The sequence below is a fragment of the Loxodonta africana genome, chromosome 17 (assembly GCF_030014295.1).
Source record: "Loxodonta africana isolate mLoxAfr1 chromosome 17, mLoxAfr1.hap2, whole genome shotgun sequence".
Classification (NCBI taxonomy): domain Eukaryota; kingdom Metazoa; phylum Chordata; class Mammalia; order Proboscidea; family Elephantidae; genus Loxodonta; species Loxodonta africana.
The window spans coordinates 59,660,926-59,684,371 of NC_087358.1; the positions used below are offsets into that span (position 1 = coordinate 59,660,926).

The following is a 23,446-nucleotide window of genomic DNA, read 5'->3' on the forward strand; positions in this document are numbered from 1 at the left end:
CTGGTCTCAGGATGATGTAAGTTTCTAGTTCATGTGGCCCTTTCTGTCTCTTGGGCTCATAGTTATTGTGTGACCTTGGTGTTCTTCGTTCTCCTTTGATCCAGGTGGGTTGAGAGCAATTGATGCACCTTAGATGGCTGCATGTTAGCATTTAAGACCCCCAACTCCACATTTCAAAGTGCCTTTACCCATTTTTTTAATTGAATTTTTTGTCTTTTTGTTGTTGAAGCGTTAAAGTTTTCTGCATATTTCAGAGATTAAACCCTTGTCAGATATGTTGTTGCCAGTTTTTTTCTGCAGGTTCTTTTTTTACTCTTTTGATGAAGTCTTGATAAACTAAGTATTTAATTTTTCGGAGGTCCCAGTTATTTAGCTTATCTTCTGTTGTTTCTGCATTTTTAGTTGTGTTGGATAGTTTATTTATGCCATAAATTAGGACCCCTAGCTTTGTCCCTATGTTATCCGCCAGGAATTTTATAAGTTTTAGGTTTAACATTTAGGTCTTTGATCCGTTTCGAGTTAACTTTTTGTGTATGGTGTGAGGTATTGATTCTGTTTTATTTTTCTGCAAATAGATACTCAGCTTTGTCAGCATCATTTGTTAATTATCTCTTCACCATTGAATGGACTTCAACCCTTTGTTGTAGAAGAGCTGCCCATAGCTGGGTGAATTTACTTCTGGGTTCTCAGTTCTGTTCCATTGGTCTATGTGTCTGTCGTTGTACTGGTATCAGGCTGTTTTGACTTCTGTTGTCTAGAAAGTTTTGAGGTGGGGAGCATGAAGCCTCCTAATTTTTTGTTCTTCTTAAATAATGCTTTGGCTGTTTGGGACCTCTTTCCTTTCCATATAAAGGTGGAGGTTGTTTTTTCCATTTTGTTAAAGAATGTTGTTGGGATTTGATATTTTCACAATGCTAAGTCTTCCAATTTATGAGCATAGTATGTTTTTCATTTATGTAGGTCTGTTTTGATTTCTTGCAGTAGTGTTTTGTATTTTTCTTTGTAAAAGTCTTTTACGTCCCTGGTTAGATTTATTCCTAGGTATTTTATCCTTTTGGGTCTATTGTAAATGGTATTGTTTTCTTGATTTCCTTTTCATAGTTCTTGTTAGTGTAGAAGAATCCAATTGATTTTTGTATGTTGACCTTGTACCCTGACACTTTGCTGAACCCTTCTGTTAGTTCCAGTAACTTTCTTTTGGAGTCTGTGGAAATTGCTATACATAGGATCGTGTCATCTGCGAATAGGGGTAATTTTACTTCTTCCTCACCAATTTGGGTGCCTTTATTTCCCTTCATTGCCTTATTGCTCTGACTAGGACTTCAAGTACAGTATCGAGTAGGAGTAGTGATGATGGGCATCCTTTTCTAGTTCTGTTTTCAAGGGGAATGCTTTCAGTCCCTCTCCATTGAAAATAATATTTCCTGTTGGTTTTGTATGTATGCCTTTAATTATGTTTAGGAATTTCCTTTCTATTCCTGTTTTGCTGAGAGCTTTTATCAAGAAAGGGTGTTAGAATTTTATCAAATGCCTTTTCTGTATCAAGATGATGTTGTGATTCTTTTCCTTTATTTATGTGGTAAAATACTTTGATTTTCTAATGTTGAACCATCCTTGCATCTCTAGTATGAATCCCACCTGATCGTGATTTTTTTTTTTTTGGAGAGTTTTTGCGTATGCATTCGTGATGGCTATTGGTCTGTAATTTTTCTTTTTTGTGATGTCTTTGTCTGGCTTTGGTAACAGGGTGATGCTGGCTTCATAAAATCAACTACGGAGTATCCCTTCCCATTCTACATTCTGGAATAGTTTGAGTAGAATTGATGTCAACTCTTCTCTGAATGTTTGGTTACGACCCTCCAGTGAAGCCATCTGGTCTGGGGTGCTTTTTTTTGTTGTTGTTGGGAGTTTTTTATGACATCTTCAGTGTTTTGTTATGGGTCTATTTATGTTTTCTACCTCTGCTTGTGTTAGTTTAGGTTGATAATATGTTTCTATAAATTTGTCCATTTCTTCTAAGTTTTCAAATTTGTTAGGGTACAGTTTTTCATCATAATCTGTAATAATCTTCTTTATTTTAGTTCTGTTGTAATGTTGCCCTTTTCATTTCTTATTTATTTGCATCTTCTCATTTTTTTCCTTTGTCAGTTTTGCCAGTTGTCAATTTTATTGATCCTCTTAAAGAACAAACTTCTAGTTTTGTTGATTTTTTTTCTATTTCATTTTTTTCTACTTTGATCTTTATTATCTTCTGTCTTCTAATGACTGTGGATTTCTTTTGCTGTTTCTTTCTGTTTGTTCAAGTTGTTGGGTTAAGTTATAGATTTTGGATCTTTCTTCTTTTTAAATGTGTGGATTTATTGCTGGGAATTTTCTTCTGAGCATGCTTTTGCTGTTTCCCATAGGTTTTGGTACGTTGTGTCTTCATTTTCATTTTATTCTAAGAATTCTTCAATTTCATTTTTAATCTCTTCTACGACCCAGTCGTTTTTAAGTAAGGTGTTATACAGTTTCCATGTATTAAATTTTTTTCCTTGCATTTTCTGTTACTGATTTCTTGTTTTATAGTATTATGATCAGAGAAAATGCTTTGTATTGTGTCAGTGTTTTCTATTTATTGAGACTCGCTTTGTGGCCTAGAATGTGGTCTATTCTGGAGAATGATTCATGTGCATTGGAGAAGAATGTGTGTGTATTGCTGTTGGCTCATGTGTTCTGTATATGTTTATGAGATCCAGTTGGTTGATTGTGTTATTTAGATCTTCTGTGTCTTTACTGAGCTTCTTTCTAGTTGTTCTGTCCAGTGTCGAAAGTGGCATGTTAAAGCCTCCCATTATTATAGTAGAATTATTTCTTTTTTCGGTTCTGTTAAGAGTTTGTTTTTTGTATTTTGAAGCTCTGTCATTGGGTACATAGATATTTATTATTGTTATGTCTTATTGGTGGATTGATCCATTAGTCATTCAGTAACGTCTTTCTTTGTTTCTTATAATGGATTTTGATTTGAAGTTTATTTTATCCAAAATTAATATTGTAACTCTTGCTCTCTTTTGGATACTTGTTTGCTTGATAGGTTTTTCCCCATCCTTTAATTTTTAACTTGTTTATGTCTTTGTGTCTAAGGTCTGTCTTTTGTAGGCAACATATTGATGGGTCATGTGTTTTTATCTATCCTGCCACTCCTTATCTCTTGACTGATGCATTTAATCCATTTATATTCAGTGTGATTACCTATAGATATGGATTCATTGCTGTCATTTTGTTATACGTTTTTTTGTGGCGTTAATGGTTTCTTTGTTCCTGTTAATTTTCTGTACTGAGTTTTTTTTGTATATGGCTTTTCTTTTTCTGTCAATTGTTGTTATTTTTATGTTTACTGAGTCTTTTTGGTTTTCTTTTTCTTTATATTGGTGAGTAGATTTATTGCTTTTCTTTGTGGTTACCCTGAAGTTTACCTTAAAAAAAAAAAGAAAGTCCCTTGTCATTGAGTCGATTCCAACTCATAGTGACCTCTTAAAATGAAAACAGTCTATTATGTCTTGAAATCATGTTGCGTTCCTCCCCATATGGAAATTCTATAACTACATCTTTTATTCCCCTTTTCTGTTTTGAAATTGTCATCGTTGCCAGCTTAATTCCACTGGTTCCCTATGGTCAGTTTCTTAGCTTTATTTTGCTTTTGTAAAGTCTTTGTGTGGGTTGGTATCTGGGTGATGTTGTCCTGTGTCTTTATCTCAAGTCTGATGTCATTGGTTCTTTATCTGAGGGATTCCCTGTAGTTCTTGTAAGGCTGGTCTGATTTTTATGAATTCCCTTAGTTTCTGCTCATCTGGGAATGTCTTAGTTTTGCTATCATTTTTGAAAGACAGTTTTGCTGCATATATGATTGTTTTGTGGCAATTCTTTTCCTTCAGGATTTTCTGTATGTCATCCCATTGACTTCTTGCCTGGATGGTTTCTGATGAGAAATCAGCGGTTAGTTTTGTTGGTGCCAATTTTTAGGTGATACTTTGTTTTTCATGAGCTACTTTCAAATTTTTTTCTCTGAATTTGATTTTGGAATGTTTGATTGTGATGTATATTAGTGATTTTTGGGGGGGGTCTATCCTGGGGTCTATACTCTATGGAGAGCCCTGGTGGCTCAGTGGTTAAGAGTTTGGTTGCTGACCAAAAGGTTGGCAGTTCCAACCCACCAGCTGCTTCTTGGAAACTCAATGGGGCAGTTCTACTCTGTCCTAAAGGGTCGCTGTGAGTTGGAATTGACTTGACAGCAGTGGGTTTGGTTTGCTTTTGGTTATCCTGTTTGGGGTTTGTTCAGCTTCTTGGATGGTAACCTTCTTTTGTTTCATGATGTTTGGAAAGTTTTCAGCCAATATATCTTTAGTAATTCTCTTTGTATTTTTCTTTTTTTTTTTTTTTTCTGGAATTCCTATCCCATGTAAATTATTCCTCTGGATTTTGTACCGCATAACTCTTAGGCTTTATTTATCCTTTCTCATTCCTTTTTCTGATTGTTCCTAAACAAGTTAGTATCATGGGATTTGTCTTCTATTCCATGATTCTTTCTTGCATTGATTCTGTTCTACTTATATGTCCTTCCATTACATTATCTATTTCTGATATTTTATTGTTAATCTGTTGGATTTCTAGTTGTTGTTTTTGTATTGTTTCTTATTGTCTATTTATTTTGTCCTACTGTTCTTGTATTATTTTCCTGAATTCTTCTGTAGTTTTGTCTGTGTTTTCCTTGATCTCTTTCAGGATTCCATATATGTCTTTGAATTTGCTTGGTGGGGTGAGGGGCAGGACATGTGGCTGGGAGCATGGTCCTGCGCTCTCTGCCCGCTTTGCAGGGTGAAGGGTGGGGCGGGTGGCTGGGAATAGGGTCCTGTGCTCTCTCCTAGCTCAGTGGGGCGAGGGGCAGGGCAGGCGGTAGGGAGAACAATCCTGCCCCCTTCGCCTGCACAACAGGTTGGTGGGTGAAGGGCAGGGCAGGCTGCTGGAGAGCACTTGCTCTCTGCTGCTCACCGAATGGGCAGAGGGGGTGGTGGATGGGGCTGGGCAGGGAAGGCGTGGCTTGTACTATATAGTTCCTGGTGGTCAAAGTGGCAGGGTGGAGGGGGGTTCATGCCACTTACAACCAGGAGGGTGGGGGGACGGGGAGCATGCTCCTGTGGTCAGAGGGTTAGGGTTCCTGGGCACTTACATTGGCTACAACCAGCATTCGGCTCCTGGCCCTGACCAAGTACGAGGAGGGATAGGCTGCCCAGAGTCTGGTCATTGTTGACACTCTATGGATCTAATACCCTGTGTGCACCACCTTCCCTGATGGTTAAGGACCACTGCTGGTCCTGGCTCCCTCCCTGCCCTGTGGATGCTGGGATCCCTGGAGCTGTTGCCCCCCACTTCCTGTATTTTTCCTCGGTAGCTCTGGGTCGTGTCCTTCTCACCTTGCATCACTCCAGGTATGTCTACACAGTTTCCTTCTCACCTTGCATCACTCCAGGTATGTCTACACAGTTTCTCTGTCTTCTGTTGGGAATTCTGTCAAGTTGCTGTTCTGTGTTCCTTACCTGGGATCACTGTTGGCTTTATGTCAAGATGGCCATGCTGTGTCGGGCTGGCTGACAGGGCACCTTTGCTCTGTAACTTTCGTTTGCTGTTTTTGTTCACTTTTTCTTCCATTCGGTGTTCAGTGTAATTCTTTATCTTTCCATTTGATGCTTAGGGTTCCAGGATTGTGATCTGTATCTGTTTCACTTGGTTTCTTGGGTCTTTGCTGTAGAGGGACAGCATGTTGTGTCTGCCTAAGCCACCATCTTGGCTCCAGCTCTCAAGCAGATTTTTTTTTTTTCTGGTAGAGCATGCATTCTCAGTTTAAAACACATCCATAAAGAAGTTGTCAAGTTGTAGTAAATTGAAAACATAGAATACATTTACATGGGAGGTTAGGTGAAAGGGTTTATAAAGACGAGAGGTGATGCTGGAAATTTCATATATAGCAATAACATTATAATATTGCATAAATTATAGCTTAACAGGTGAATTACAAATTTTCTAACCCAGATTTTAAACAGTTGTGCCACTGGAAGAGGGAATTGTATTTACAGGAGGGAGGGGATCTCATGTAGATTCAAGTATAAGAGGTTGTGTTACTTAGGAAATGACAGTTTTGCATGGTTCATATTCATTTTGTAGAAATTCCACTCTTCCCATTTTCTTTTCATTTTAGAAGTTTTGAGCTTACTTTTTTATTGTACTTTAGATGAAGTTTTACAGAAGAGACTAGTTTCTTATTAAACAGTTACTACACAACATTGTTGTATAACATTGGTTAACAACCCCATGACATGTCAAAACTCAACTCCTCTCAACCCGGAGTTCCCTATTACCAGCATTCCTGTTTCCTCCTGCCTTCCAGTCCCTGCCCCAGGGCTGGCGTGCCTCTTCAGTCTTGTTTTGTGCCATGGGCTTGTTCAGTCGTTGGCTGAAGGGTGAACCACAGGAGTGGCCTCATTACTGAGCTGAAAGCTTGTCCGGGGGCCATACTTGCAGGGTTTCTCCCGTCTCTGTTGGGCTAGCAAGCCTGGTCTTTCTTTTTGAGTTAGAATTTTGTTCTAGATTTCTCTCCAGCTCTGTCCAGGACCCTCTATTGTGATTCCTGTCAGAGTAGTCAGTGGTGGTAGCCGGGCACCATCTCGTTGTTCTGGACTCAGTCTGAATAGAGGCTGTGGTAGATGTGGTCCATTAGTCCTTTGGACTAATCTTTCCCTTGTATCTTCAGTTTTCTTCATTCTTCCTTGCTCCTGAAGGGGTGAGACCAATGGAGTATCCTAGATGGCTGCTCACGGGCTTTTAAGACCCTAGACATCAAGTAGATTTTTTTACAAAGCTTTGTTCTCAGTTGTCCATTCCCTGAGCAATACTGTATTCATCAATTACTGTAAATATAATGTTCAAATAAAATAATGTGTTTAAAACCAAAGTTTCATGCAGTTGCAGAACCTCTAAATTTTAATAAAAATAATAGCTGGTATGTATTTACTCTCCCTATGTATCATAAAAAAAAATGTATCATAGAGTATGCTAATTGCTCGATCTGCATGATTTCATTAATTTTTTTAGCCTATCTAAGATTGGTACTATCTATTATCTCCATTTTATAATTGAGGAAACTGAGGCTTTAGTTGATTATAAGGACTTGCCCAAAATCATCTGGCCTTTTAGGTAGTAGAGTTAGTTTCTAAACACATCTTTCAGATGTCAGAGCCCCATACTTTTAATTGCTGTATTTTACTCTTACTTGTTCATGTGTAGCACCTGATGAATTTAATTTTTATTTTGATTAATGATAACCAATATTGACGACAGCACTGTTTTTCAAACTATTGATAAACTGTGGATAAATATTTAAAAATAGGAGGGACCAGTCCCTGGAGAAGGGCATCCTGCTTGGTAAAGTAGAGGGTCAGTAAAAGAGAGGGAGACCCTTAATGAGATGGATTGACACAGTGGCTGCAACAACGGGCTCAAGCATAACAACAACCATAAGAACAGCGCAGGACCCGGCAGTGTTTCATTCTGTTGTACATAGGGTCGCTATTAGTTGCAACCGACTCGATGGCACCGAACAACAAATAATTTTTTTTGTCTCTTGCTCATTCTATTATCTGTAATTGATGGCAGCAAAGAAAAAATGCAATTGTTTTTTCTTCCTGATGTACTGTTGTTGTTAATGATTAAATTTTAGTTTTCTCATGTTGCCGTTTTTCTGTTTTTGATCTCTAGCATCAGTTGTTGTTGTTTTGTGTACTGTCAAGTTGATTGTGACTCATAGTGACCCATATGACAGAGGAGAGCTGCTATAATCTTTTCGGGAGCAGATCCCAGGCCTTTTCTTCTGAGGAGCTGCTAGTGGGTTTGAACCAGCCTACCTTTCGATTAGCAGCCAGTGTTTAACCACTGCGCCACTAGGGCTCTTTCTAGCATCAATAGGGAACATGTTAATTAAAAACTAGACATGACGTACGTAGTAAGATCAATTCTAGTTAAAAAAAAAAAAAAAAAAACTACAAGTTGCAGCAAAGCCACGGTCATCCATATATTGCTAGTGAGGGTAACTTGGGGGCCATTAATTTGACTATGTAGCCAATGATCTGTATTACTTACGTATACAGATTATAGTTTTTGTTTTTTTTTTTCCAATTTTTTTAGTGAACTTTGTAGGCCCAGAGACCTTGGATATGCACACATTTATGTCTTTTATACTCCTTAGCGTATTACCCACCAAAAACCCACTGCCCTTGAGTCAGTTCTGACTCTAGCAGCTCTATAGGACAGAATAGAACTGCCCCATAGGTTTCCAAGGCTGTACATCTTTACAGAAGCACACTGCCATATCTTCTTGGTGCGGTGGGCTGGCGGGGTCAAACCCCTGACCTTTCTGTAAGCAGCTGAGTGCGTAACAACTGTCCACCAAGGCGCTTTCCTTAGCATATTAGGATCCTTTAAAAAACTTTTTAAGAAGAGTTAAATATTTTCACTTATTTTATGGATATGCAAGTATAATTGTTTATTCTGAGTATTCCTCCAGTGATAACCTTTACCTCATGGTGGTAGCAGATAACATGGGTTTTTGGAATGAAAAATATGCTTTTGCCTATTATATCTAGGGTAGGCAGGGGGAAAATTGGATTGGCCAGAAAATAATTGTGGACAAGTGGGGCATGATTATAGTTTTAAGTAACAAATGTTTGTATGCATTCTCAGTGCTAACCACCTTAAGTAAATTATCTTATTTTGTTATCACAAACACTGATTGAGGTAGTTGATATTTTACAGACAGAATGAGCTTTTGAAGGTCACTCAGCTAGTAAATGGTAGAGCTGGTAATTACATCTAGTTCAGTCTTACTCTAGAGCTTTGAATAATTTCTTCTTCTTCTTTGAATAATAGATAGTAAATAATTAGATATAACTAATAGTATATAATAAGCAATATAATGTGCTGCCTCTTCCAGGATGATGAAAGTTAAAATACTGTGACTGAAGACTTTTCAGAGGTTTTTGTTAGAAATAGATTATTTGAGTAATGGGAAATCTTGGGGGCAGAAAGTTGAACCTTCAAGGTAATCACACATTAACATGATTTGTGCCGTTTCTTGCTATCGAGTGGTTTAAGTGCCTCTATTTTACTGAGTTAGACTTCTCTAATTTTAGTGACCCGGAAAGGAAACAGGTAATTGAGTAGATAATTCTTAAATATATGAATTGATCATGAAAGGAAATTAAAATCTTATGGTAGGGAGATAGGGATATTCATTATTTACCAGTCTAACTTTGTTGTGTAGGGAGTCTTTAATTATCTTAAGGGGTACATAAAATGTGTGTAATGCAAAGATTTTGATGAACAAATTAATATGCTCCATGTGTGTCTGGGGTGCAGAGGAAGCCAAAAACGGATGGTAGTTACTCTGATATCTCTCATTTGGTAAAATATGTGACCAAAAACCAAACCAAACCTGTTGTTGTTGAGTCGATTTCGACTCACAGTGACCCTATAAGACAGAGTAGAACTGCCCCATAGAGTTTCCAAGGAGCGCCTGGTGGGTTCGAACCGCTGACCTTTTGGTTAGCAGCCATAGCACTTAACCCCTATGCCACCAGGGTTTAAAAAACATGTAAAAAAAGGTTCATATCTGAAGGCAAGTTGTGAATTAGTTATATAAACTGCAAAATGTCCCAGAGGGAAGCACATGGAGTTCTGTCTTTCTTAAACATCTAATACCCTAGTAGTGCCTAATGAAATTTATGGAAACAGAAAGGTACTTAATGTTTTAGTAAAATGAATGTGACTTTAAACTTAATTTTAGGGGAAATGCTGTTGAAATTGGGACGATTAAAAGAAGCCAGTGAAGTATTCAAAAACTTGATCGATCGGAATGCAGAAAACTGGTGTTATTATGAAGGCTTGGAAAAAGCTCTACAACTTAGTATGTAAAGGTTTTTCTCTTCTACCTTCTCTTAGTTAGTGTTTGAAATATAATAAAATGTAAAACTGTAACTTGAAGATAGGTATTTTTAGCATTAGTACTTGTTTTTCCATTTAGTAAAATAGCAGGTTAACCGTGGAAGTGGAATTGGATTTATGTATTTACATTTAAGGTGTTAAATGCTTAGGTCCCTTGGCCCATTAAACTGTTTCCAATTTAGACTAACTAGAGAGATGGGGAGGAAAAGGCTATTCCTTTTCTGAAAATGTCATAATTGTTTAATATTTTTAAAGAATTAAAGGTCTGTTACCTTCAACCTCAAAACCTAAGAATTGAGCCAAAGATATTTTGCTGAGAGTATGTAAGTATATAGCCCTGATATGAAAACTATTCTCTTACTTTCAAACCAGGTTAATTTGTATAGAGCAAAATGTTACATGGTTTCTTTTGAAATTAGGCAGCCTTGACCATTTTCAGAAATGTAGTTTTATTACTTTAGATTTCCCCTAACACTTTTATAATTAAATGCTAAGAGTAGTTAATATTTCTAAAATTATATTTGCTTATGCATAAATATGTGGTGGAAATAATCATAAAACTGTAACTTGAGAATGTTGAAACAGCAGAAGTTTTAAATTAAAAGTATGGTAATGGATAGTTACCCATATACATTTGTAGTACTATGAGCTGTGAGAAAAGCTTATTTGTTGTGTCCTAATAACTTATAAATTAATCCGAATTTTCTGCTTTTATTTAAAATTTAATATTGCAAATTGTTAAAATTTGTATTTCCTTGAATAAGAAAACGGTAACAATTATAATACTGATTAGGTCAATTATCTATTTGAGAAAAAGAAAAAAAAAATATGCCTGAAGGTTAGAAGTATGAGATAACTGATTTTCCTTTAAGCTGCTGGCACTGACAATTAATAATAAAGGTATTTAATGTTTAATAAAATGAATGTGAAATGTTCCATTTGTCAGTATCCTTGATTATTATGAAATGTAATAATTTATTAATTATAAAACTAATTACACTACTTTATCTTTTTAGGTTCCTTAGGACCTTTTCTCCCCCATGGTAAGTTCTGGAGCTCCAATTGTGACTTCAAATAGGGTATTGAAATGGTTTGGTTTTGTCTTAATGTCATTTTTACCACATTAATAGGACTTGTTATATTTGAGGTAGTGGAGAAATTTTTTTGGTACTTAAAGCTTGTCATTCTTTATGATTAGATGTAAATACGAGGACTGCTTTTTGTTTTTTAATTGTGCAACAGCCTTCATGTAAATTTTAGTATAAGGATCACTGATAAAGTCTCCAAATCGTAACACAATGTGAAAATTATTTTTTCACATATCCCAGTTTTTCAAATCCAACCACATTGGAGCTCCAAAACATATTATTGGGGGAAGGAAGGAGTCTAAACAGAATCAGACTTAACTGCAGTGTTTATAATCTTGATACTAAGTACTACATTTCCTATGGAGATTGATTGCTGGCACCAAGGGAGTTATTCTTAGGATAATTATCTCTATAGTCTGAATTAAAATCTACTTAAAACTTCACAATTTTGCTTTTTCTTAAAATTCTTCTGTAAGCTGTTTAATTGCTTATATAATGCATGTAATCTCTGTTGATAAATTATACAGAATATTTCTTCAGAATAGTAAACTATACCCAGATCTCACGCTGCAAATTATTGTTGTGTAGTAACATAGTGTTTATATAGATCCTCTGTGGGGTACTATAAAATTAGGTTGATCTTGGGAGGGAAGATACAAATTTCTGATTAGAGTATATTTTATAATATTGGGGAGAAATGTTTGCCACTTTAAGCAATCTGGACTAATGGGGTTCTTTATAATGAAGTTTCATTGAAGATTTTTAAGTATCAAAGCTACCATAGAAATTTAGTTCATCTTTCAGATAAAATGTTTGCAGTTTTGATCCTAAAATTGTTGCTTGTTAAGCCAGTAGCTGTGTGGGGATAGGTGTAGTCTTTAGTGGTTTAGAGTATTTATGTAAGATTTGTTACAAAGGATTCTTTATTTTGGTTGTGTGCTAAGGAATATAAGACACGTACAGTGTGTCTTGAGTCTGTGTTGTGTGTCTTGTGTGTATGTGTCTTGAGTTGGATGTAGAATCTGTTGATATGAAAGAAGTTTTGGATTTCTCTGGAGACTGATTAATAAAGGTGATTTACTGATTATGTATTTTATCACCGCAGAACTTTTAATGTCATTCTTATAAGTGAGAGCAGCTTTAATATTGATAATGCAATTTTTATTTACAATTTAATAATTTTAAATTTATTAGTTTTATCATAGAGTTTTCATTCTATGTATCTCACATATATTTACTGATAATAGGCACTTTAGAAGAGAGGCTTCAAATTTATGAAGAGATTAGTAAGCAGCATCCCAGAGCAATTTCACCTAGAAGAATACCTTTGAATCTTGTCCCAGGTAATATTAGGATAACATTTGTAGTGCTGATAACTTATTTGTTGAAATTACTCAATGCCAATCATATTTTAAAAACTTGTTTCTGGTACAGAGCTTATATCTTTATCAGTGTTGAGGGTGGGAGTGATTAGTTATTAATTTTATTATGCATGTTAATAAGTGTGTTATACTTCTTTGGTGTGTAGCTATATGTTAGTTTTGAGTTTTAGAAATTATCTTAATAAGATTGTCTGTCTTATGTAACTTAAAAATAAATGTGCTTAGAAAGTAAATTATACTTCCTAGAATTGATGACAAGTTATGATTTAGGTGGTAGAAATTTTGAAGTTTTATATCTTCTTTTTAGAGCATAATTTCAAAGAAAGAGGTGAGATCTTTGTGTCCACCGTAGTGGTTAAGATAAGGAACATCACCATTGTTTGGAAGGCCCCCTCTCAGAGTTAACCACTTACCTGAATTTTGCTTTTTATTATGCAGTTGCTTTTCTTTACCGAGCTTTATGTATTTTCTGTCCCTAAAAAGGAAGCAAACAAAAACTTGCTTTAGTACTTCATGTAAAGTAGATTACTGTGAAATGTATTCTGTGATTTGCTTTTATTACACGAGTTATGTTCATGACCTTGGTCCAAGTTGTATTTAGCTGAACTCATTCACTTTGGGTTGGATAGGAGCTAGAGACTATATTAGCTCTTCAGATAACTAACATATTGTTGATAGCTTCTAGCATTTCTTTTGCTACAAGGCGGACCCTAGAAAGCTCGTATAATTTTTAAAGTCTCTTTAGGGCCGCTGTAGGGTCGCTATGAGTTGGAATCGATTTCGACGGCACGGGGTTTGTTTTTTTTTTTTGGTTATTCTGGGGGAAGTGAGAGTGCGTATTTTCTAATGGAAATGTTTAACTGTAATTTTAATTTTTAATCAGAAGATTAATGGAATTCTAAAAGATTTCGTTAAATCACTTTAAAAGTATGTGAAATACCTCTTAGATTAGATTAGACAGTAGATATAAATTCACTTAAAAAATTAATTTTCCACTAGTGCATTGCAGTCCCACAGATGAATAGTATTCTTCCAATGCTCTTTTTTTTGTCTTGGCTTCATGAAATACTGAGAGCAGATTTTCTAGTGTTTTCCAGGGAACACTGAGTCCAAGTGATAATAGGCTTGGCGGGAAGGGTGATGGTGCACTGGAATGTTTTTCAGTCAAGTAAGTTTGGAAAACTGGGTGCACTACAGCAGTCAGGTTTCTTTGCTGCAGCACTTCTCAGAATTTTTAATATATGCACTGTTATTTTTCAATGTAGGGATGTACCGTGCAGGGAGAAGCATTTCCGTAGTAGAAGTTTTTAATGGCAGATGCTTAGGCTGCCATTTCTGCATCTCTTTTTTTTTTTTTTTTTTCCCGTCCGAATAAACACTTTATTGAGATATAATTCACACAGCATAAAATTCACCCTTTTACAGTGGTTTTCAGTATATTCACAGAGTTGTGCAACTATCACCACAGTCTGATTTCAGAAAATTTTCATCACCCAGAAAGAAGCCCCAATATCCCTTACACTCCCCATTCCCCTTAACACCTGGCAATCATGAATTTACTTTCTGTATCTGTAGATTTGCCTGTTTGGGGAATTTCATATAACTTTTTTGGTATCATACAGTATGCCTGAATCCGTCTTTATCAGTCTCACAGCATGTCTCATGTTTCACAGCATGGGTAGGGATTTTCTCTTAATCTGGGGCTTTACATGCATTCACCTGTCTCTCAGGAAAGAAAGAAACCTCATTTAGCTTTAAGATTATAAACAAGACTTTGTTCTCTTTTTTCATTATGAAACATGGGACTGTAAATTTATACTGCCTAAATTTATTTTCATAGTCGACAAAGTTTACTAAAAGCTCTCAGTACATGGTAAACCCATTGCTGTTGAGTTGATTCTGACTCACAGTGACCCTAAAGGACACAGTAGAACTGCCCTGTAGGGTTTCCAAGGAGCGGCTGGTAGATTCGAACTGCCAACCTTTTGGTTAGCAGCCGAATGCTTAACCATTGTGCCACCAGGGCTCCAGATATTTTTGCCTATCTATAAATATTTTTGTGTGCAATAAAGATGGCATCTCAGCATTCTCAAAAGGAAGAACTATGATGGAGCTTGAGAATGCAAGGTAAAAGTTTTGAAAAAGCCTTTCTATTTTTAGGTATAAAAAGGCTTAAGATCTGTAGAGTAGTGAATACGGCAGAAGTCCTGGGGAAACTCCCAACACCCTAAAATATGAAGTTCTGTGAATATAATGTAGGGATAAAGCAACTTTTCAAATAACTAATGTGTCCGTGTTCTATTATTCTTTGCTGGCTGAGGGTTGGTGGGAGGGAAGGGGATAATCCAGAGTAAGAGTACTAAATACAATAATGCTAATCAAATTTCGCTCCGTTATTTAGAATAGATGTGGAGTGAGTCAGAAACAGTTTGATCTTGCTATTTATGTTGACTGTTTTAGCAGTGGTTAGTAGGACATCAGTTTCCATGTGAATCCGCAGAACAATTAAGCACAGAGTCTGTGAATCAGGTAACCTGTTTTGTGAGATGTAATGTTGAACAGGCACATATTGATCAATGGTCTGTCTTTCCCTTAAAGACTGTGGGATACTAAAGTATTCTTTAAAAAAATAAATTGGAAGGAGGGAGATAATTTGTTTTTTCTAAAAGGGTTTTCCTTATGCCTAAAGAAAAAGATTAAGAAATGGACTATAAATAAATAATAATTGTGGGATATGGTGTATGTGACTAAACAATTGAATAGCTGTGTTTGGGTTTTTTGTTTAGGTAATACATTCATACAATTCTGAATTAAAAGGGTAAAAAAGGGTTTATAAATGAAGTTTTCCACCTGTCTCTGCCCCTGGCCACCAGGTTCACTTTCCTAGGGACAGCCATTATTACCAGTTGATTGTGTGTTCTTCCAGAAATACATTGTGCATGTATTTAAGCAGAATGTGTATGTGAGGTGTGCATGTAGCTCTTCCTTCCCCCTTTTTTTAAACAAAGCAGTAGCATACATTGCCTTTTACCTTGTTTTACTTTTCGCTTAACTTGGTATCTTGAAGATGAATCTTACACCAGCACATAAAGAGCTTCCTCATTCTCTCTCATAGCTGCATAGTCACAATAACTTTTAAGGGAGAGAGGCCTTTTGAGTATTAGGGTAATTGAAAATTGGGTGTATTGTTTTTTAAATCAAATCTGCCAGTAGAATCTAAATAGACCGAGGAAACTGACCAAGGGAAGGAGCTTGGAGTAACCTCTGACATAAAAATAAAATGCTTGTTTTCTAAGTGGATGAGAGAAAGCATGGAAAACAGAACCTTAACTATAGCAATGTAGTATTTGTCAGATGTCAGGGCAGATAACGGTAACCAGTATTTATTGAGTGGTTACTATGTGCCGGACACTGTGCTTATTTAGTGCAATAAACTCATCATCTTGTTTAAGCCATGCAGGTGTTGTCTTGACTGGTGGTACTGTTACTGCTGTCCTCATTTTATGGTGGCAGAAATGAAATTTTTGAGTGGACAGGTTATTTGCCCATGGTGACACACAGAATAAGCAGGGGAATAGGCATTTCTCTAAGCACCAGCATCTCCTATCCACCACAATATTACTAACCCTTGCAGTATACCTGAGGAAGTGCTGGAAAGATTTCATCTCTGAAACTGCTCTTGATTTTTAAGGAAGTTATGATGTATGGCTAACCAAGAGTAACGTTTTGTGTTGTCTTAGCAGTCTGTGATTTTCAAAAGACCTATGCTTTGTTTAAGAGCTAATGAAAGATTAGAAGTTATCCGAAAACAATCTTCATAGTAATTGAGTTAATAAGTGTACCTTTTTTAAATATTTGATATATCTTCCCCTTAATAGAGTTTAAATTTTCCTTTGAAAATTTTATGACATGCATGTTTTTGTTCAACACAGTAACAACAAATAAAAATGACCACTTTGTGTTGTTGATTTTCTTTTGTGCAGTGTTCTGATCCATAAAGAAACCTTAAGAGATCGTTTAAATAGTCTTACTTTAGGCTAAACCATTCGTAGCATGTATGTATCTTTTTTTTTTTTTTAAATGAGTAGGTAAATCTGTGTTCTTATACGTTAACTCTTATTGTCAAAAAGTTCATATATCTGAGCTTTTAAAAAAAAAACCTTCGTATTAAAATACTCTTTGAATTTTTTTCTTCTCTCAAAAGCTGACACCAAATTTTTGGTAAGGGTTTAGCAATAATAGGAGTATTATTTATTTGATGTGGCAAATAGGGTATTTATTATTTTAACTCTAATGTTAGGTTGCCCCAGGGCTCAGTCTAATATCTAACATTCATTTATTTTATTTGTTGTCCATCTCACCCACTAGAATGTTAAATTCCATGAGGACAGGATTTAAAAAAATCTGTTTTAATCACTACTATATCCCTAGTACCTAGAACAATGCCTGATGCTTGATACATGATTGTGGAATGAATGAATATTTAAGTAAATCATTTTTTTATTTGGAAAACATTTGTAAACACTATTGTAGTGTTTAAAAAGATATTTCAGTTACTGCTTGAATGTAGTGCTGGTTACAGTAGAATGTTTTTCTAGTTTGCATAGTGCTTTTCTAGTTCTCAGGGTTTTGGGTCATAGATAATAGGACTAATTCTGCTAGTTCATAAGAGATTATGAAACACACTTGCTATTCAGAATGTGGACTGCTTTTGTTCTCTACTTAAAGCTGTATGATCATTCTGTTTACCTATCTTTTGAAGTATTTCTTGAAGATAGTTTGAACATCCATCTAGGAAGAAATACAGTTGCCAACTGAGATATTTGGTGTTACGCTTTTTCGTGGTAACAAACAAGAAATGATGCAGACTTTCCTTTTGGGCTTAAAAATTGGATAAAAGAATAATTGTTTCTGAGGAAGTTTTATTTATATTTATAGAATCATTTTAAGAATTGTTTGCGTTGATCAAAGTATAACAAAGTACACTTTTGTTTCTAGGTGAAAAATTTAGAGAACTAATGGATAAGTTCCTGAGGGTTAACTTCAGTAAAGGCTGCCCACCCTTGTTTACTACTTTGAAATCTTTATATTACAATACAGAAAAGGTAAAATTTGGTATTTATTCAGTTTTGATATAGTTATTTTACTAAATTATTATAGAAAGATTTCCATGTAAAGAATTTTTTATGATTTAATAATTTTCTCTATTCCAGTAATGTTGTTCACCTTATTTTTAGTGTAATGATAGAGGAACTAAAATTATGTGCATGTAGTATATGTAATATTAAAAGAAATATGAGTCTATGAAATTTACAGAAAAATAAAGAATTTGTAAACACTGTGATTGTAAAGGTTGTTTTATGGGTGTATTTTTGTAGTGGGATTTAAAATTTGACTATTCTGTGATTAATTATCTATTATCTTACAGTGTGATTATGGGTATTTCAATTTGTTATCCATACTCTTATGGTGAGAGCATGGACAGTTGAGTTAGCATGACAGTAAAATGCCATTTGATCAACAGAGTACTAATTACTAATTTTAACTAATAGGTTACATTTTAATTACTATAGTTAGCTTTTAAATAAACCGTTGTTTTTTTTAATTAGAAAAAATGGATACCTAAGTCTTCATCTTAAATATGAAAGATAATTAAAAAGTAATAGAAAACAAGTTGTATTTCTATTTCCAAGTATTGATTCCTATTCATTAAGGTCTAAAATCTTGTGTTCTTTTGTGTGGTCAGAGTTTGAAACTTACTAGTGGATAAAATTTTATTAGAAATGGCAAGATTTTTAAAATTAACCTCCTATCACTTTATGTTTAGTTACCTTTGACCCATAAAAAATAGTAATGTGTAAATTAGTGGTAATTATGAATAATAAAATATTGAGTACAGTATTTTATATAACTGATACTTTTCTCCCTGTGGTAGCAAGTTTCCTAAAGAAACTAAAAGACACAACTGATAATATCCTGTACCCAATTAGTATAAAGTTGCATTACAATTTATGAAAATTTTTCAATTACTGCTTTAATGTCTGTAGTATACTTTATTGGACTCTAATGGTTCTGCTATTAATATTTTGAGAAATAGTGATTTATATGAAAACATGTCTACCAATAATTTCTCTAGGTTATTTAGTATATGGCAAAATCCCTGTCTCATTCTTTGTTTTTTTAAATGTTATTCTTGGTGAAAATATATGCATAGCAAAACATAAACCCATTCAACAGTTTCTACATGTAAAATTCAGTGACACTGGTTACATTTTTCCCTTCACATTATGTCATCATTCACCTTCAAATTTCTCATCTGTGCTTTAGAGTTACTGTTGTCAATTTGATCTTCTGTAGATAATTTGTTAAAAGAGTGCAGTGCCCTCTTTACTTCAGGGCAATAGATGCAGGGATTCTTCCAGTCTCAGTGGGTCCGGTAAATCTAGATTCCATATGAATTTGAAATTCTCTTCTACGTTTTTCCTCCTTTTGATCCATGTATTGAGTCCTTGATCAAAATGTTCAGTAATGGTAGCCGGGCACCATCTAGCTCTTCCGGTATCATGGCAAAGGAGGCAGTAGTTATGGAGGCAGTTAGATCTGCAGTCCAGTTCCTTCTCTGATTCCTGGCTCTCTTTCTTTCTCTGCTACTCCAGGCGAATAGAAACCAATTGTTGTAGGTTGGATGGCTGCTTGTAAGCTTTTAAGACCCCAGGCAGTACTCACCCAACTAGGAGGTAGAATAGAAACTCTAAAAACAATATCAGGCCTATTGACTAGACTGTCCCATGAAACCATAACCCATCGAACCAAGTAAACTAATCCCATGAGGTTTTTGTTTATACCTAAGTAAGTAGTATCAACAGTTGCACTTTTTTATTTTTTTGTTCTGTTGTCACTGTAAAGTTATGTGTAACACATTTGTCATTTGGGCTTTTTTTTTCTGGTGTACTGCTTAGTGATACCAGCTACGTTAGTCAAATTGTATAACTTTTGCCCTTAACTGTTGTCAGTTTCCCATCACCATAGACAGAAACTTACTGCTTCTCAGAGTGATTTTCTCCCTCCTCTTCCTGCCCCTGATGACCACTAATACCGACTGGTCTCTGTGTATTTACTTATTCTTATCATTTTATATAAGTGAGATAATACAATGTTTGTCCTTTTGTGATTGACTTATTTCCCTCAGTATGATGTCTTTATGGTTCATTCAATTTGTAGCATGTATCAGGACTTCATTTTTTCTTTGTAGCTGAGTAGTATTCCACTGTATGTATGTACCACATTTTACTTAGCCATTCATCTATTAATGGGCATTTAAGTTGTTTCCATCTTTTTGCTATTATGAATAGTGCTGCAGTAAACACGGGTGTACATGTGTCTGTTCATGTTGCTATTTTTAGGTCCGTAGGGTATATATATGGAGCCTTGGTGTCACAGTAGTTAAGAGCTATGGCTGCTAATCAAAAGATTGGCAGTTTGAATCCACTAGCTGCCCCTTGGAAACCCTATAGGGCAGTTCTCTGTCCTATAGGGTTGCTGTGAGTTGGAATCAACTCAGTGGCAATGAGTTTGATGTTTTCGATTTTAGGGTACATATACCTTGGAATGGAAACCCTGATGGTATAGTGGTTAAGTGCTATGGCTGCTAACCAAGAGGTCGACGCTTAAAATTCGCCCGGCGCTCCTTGGAAACTCTGTGAGCCAGTCCTACTCTGTTCTGTGGGGTCGCTATGAGTTGGAATCAACTCGACGGCAGCGGGTTTGGTTTGGTGTTTTTTTAATACCTTGGAATGGAATTACTAGATCGTATGGTAGCTCTGTTGTTAGTTTTTTGTTTTTACTTTTTTTTGTTGTGCTTTAAGTAAAAGTTTACAAATCAAGTCAGTCTCTCATACAAAAATTTATATATACCTTATATACTACTAGTAGCTCTTCCCAAAATGAGACAGCACACTCCTTCTCTCCAGTGTCTATTTTTGTGTCCATTTGGCCAGCTTCTGACCCCCTCTGCCCTCTCATCTCCCCTCCAAATAGGAGAATTTATATATACCTTATATACTACTAGTAGCTCTTCCCAAAATGAGACAGCACACTCCTTCTCTCCACTGTCTGTTTTTGTGTCCATTTGGCCAGCTTCTGACCCCCTCTGCCCTCTCATCTCCCCTCCAAATAGGAGCTGCCCACATAGTCTCATGAGTCTACTTGATCCAAGAAGCTCACTCCTTACCAGTATCATTTTCTTTCCCATAGTCCAGTCCAGTCCCTGTCTGAAGAGTTGGCTTTGGGAATGGTTCCTGTCTTGGGCTAACAGCAGGTCTGGGGACCATGACCTATGGGGTGCTTCTAGTCTCAGTCAGACCATTAAGTCTGGTCTTTTTATGAGAATTTGAGGTCTGCATCCCACTGCTCTCCTGCTCCCTCAGGGGTGCATTGTTGTGTTCCCCGTCAGGGCAGTCATTGATTGTATCCAGGCACCATCTAGTTATTCTAGTCTCAGGCTGATGTAGTCTCTGGTTTATGTGGCCCTTTTTGTTTCTTGGGCTAATAATTACTTGTGTCTTTGGTGGTGTTCTTTCTCCTTTGCTCCAGGTGGGTTGAGACCAGTTGATGTATCTTAGATGGCCGCTTGCTAGCGTTTAAGACTCCAGGCGCCACTCTCCAAAGTGGGATACAGAATGTTTTTTTAATAGATTTTATTATGCCAGTTGACCTAGATGTCCCCTGAAACCATGGTCCCCAAACCCCCACCTCTGCTGCGCTGGCCTTCAAAGCGTTCAGTTTATTCAGGAGACTTCTTTGCTTTTAGTTTAGTCCAGTTGTGCTGACGCCTCCTGTATTGTGTATTGTCTTTCCCTTCTCCTAAAACAGTTCTTGTCTACTATCTAATTGGTGAGTACCCCTTTCCCTCCCTCCCTCTCTCCCCACTCTTGTAACCATCAAAGAATATTTTCTCATGTTTAAATTAATTTCTCGAGTTCTTGCGATAGTGGTCTCATACAATGTTTGTCCTTTTGCAGCTGACTAATTTCACTCAGCATAATGCCTTCCAGATTCCTCCATGTTTCATGGATTCATCATGGTTCTTTATCAATGTGTAGTACTCCATTGTGTGAATATACCATAATTTATTTATCCATTCATCCGCTGATGGGCAGCTTGGTTGCTTCCATCTTTTTGCTATTGTAAACAGTGCTGCAGTGAACGTGGGTGTGTGTATATCTGTTCATATAAAGGCTCTTATTTCTCTAGGATATATTCCAAGGAGTGGGATTGCTGGATCGTTTGGTAGTTCTATTTCTAGCTTTTTAAGGAAGGGCACAATTGGTTTCCAAAGTGGTTGTACCATTTTACATTCCCACCAGTAGCGTATAAGTGTTCCAGTGTCTCCACAACCTCTCCATGTTGTTAGTTTTTTGAGGAATCACCATGTTTTCCAAAATGGTGATACTCCCACCAGCAACGGATAAGGCTTTTGATCTCACCATATCCTTGCCAACATTCATCATTTTTTCTGTTTTTTTTGATCATTGCTATTCTAGTAGGAGTGAGGTAGTTTTCCTTGTAGTTTGATTTGCATCTCTCTAATGAGGGGCTCTGGTGGCATGGTGGTTATGAGTTTGGCTGCTAACCAAAAGGTCGGCGGCTTAAATCTACCAGCTGCTCCTTGGAAACCCTGTGGAGCAGTTCTGCTCTGTCCTGTAGAATTACTATGAGTCGGAATTGACTCTGGCAGTGGGTTTGGTTTAATGGCTAATGACAACGAGCATCTTTTCATGTGTTTGTTGGCCCCTTGAATATTCTCCTTAGTGAAGTATTTGTTCATGTCCTTTGTCCGTTTTTGCTTGGGTTTTTTGTTGTTGAGCTGTGGAAGTTTATATATATTTTGAGTATTAGAATTTTATTGGCTATATGGTTTCCATGAGTCGGAATCGACTCGATGGCACTGGGTTTATATGGTTTCCAAAGATTTTTTTCCAGTTTGTAGGTTGTCCTCTTTTCTTTTTAGCAGGGGTGACAGAGAATGAATGGTAAGATGAAATGTCAGAAATAATAAATCACTTATCTATGTGAATTAAAATACTGCTTTTGTAATATTCTCGCATAGCGAGAACTGATATAGTAGTCATTAAGAATTTTGTTCTCTCAGGCTATTACTGAGCTTTCTCAGTTTTCTTAAGGCGCATAGACTTTTTTTTATATTCTGATATTGATCCATAATTACCTATCATAAAAATGTTAAGCGTTTGTTGGTACTGATACAAAGCATGGAAACTGCATTTTTTAAAGAAGTCGCTGAAGATGCAATAGTTTATAATAGGAATCTTTGACTTTAGTGTTAATTTTTCAGCAAGCAACAGGAATATTTATTCACCAGGTGCTTTTGAGAAATGAATTAAACTGTGGAAAACAGTTCATGCTATCAGAATTTAGTGTGGTGAGAAAAAATGTACAAGAATGGGAGGTGCTTTTCAAATAATTTTGTCTACATGTATTTGTGATTACTCATAAGGCATTTTAAAATATGCATATTTCTAACCAACAGTGAGTCTTGTTTTCAGCTAATGGTTGCATTTCAGTTCACAAGGAAGGAGTTTAAAGAGATTAAGTCTGATAAAAAATGTTTTTGTGATCTTCCAGGTCTTAAAAATAATTCATCTTGAGAATAGCATCAAAATGAATTTTTTTTTTTTATAACTGTGCTTTAAGTGAAAGTTTACAAATCAAGTCAGCCTCTTACACAAAAACCCATGTACACCTTGCTACACACTCCCAGTTACTTTCCCCCTAATGAAACAGGCCACTCTCTCCTTCCACTCTCTTTTCATGTCCGTTTCGCCAGCTTCCAACCCCCTCCACCCTCTTATTTCCCCTCCTGAATTATGTTTTAAAGTTAGTCAGCAAATAGTACAATTGTAAAAAAAAAAAAAAATTTTTTTAATGCTT

General features: G+C 36.1%; 1 protein-coding gene across 8 annotated transcripts in view; it reads left to right on the forward strand.

Moving 5' to 3' along the window:
• The window catches only part of NAA16 (N-alpha-acetyltransferase 16, NatA auxiliary subunit), a 106,478-nt gene that overhangs the window by 38,283 nt on the left and 44,749 nt on the right, over window positions 1–23,446 (forward strand). For 7 of the 8 annotated variants that reach the window (XM_023551248.1, XM_064270067.1, XM_010592582.3 and 4 more), the window contains 4 exons: window positions 9,872–9,991; window positions 11,046–11,072; window positions 12,365–12,460; window positions 17,498–17,604. In XM_023551248.1, the coding sequence (XP_023407016.1) occupies window positions 9,872–9,991; window positions 11,046–11,072; window positions 12,365–12,460; window positions 17,498–17,604 (350 nt within the window). The remainder of the gene's footprint in view (window positions 1–9,871; window positions 9,992–11,045; window positions 11,073–12,364; window positions 12,461–17,497; window positions 17,605–23,446) is intronic. The other variant, XM_064270068.1, reaches the window with a different exon arrangement.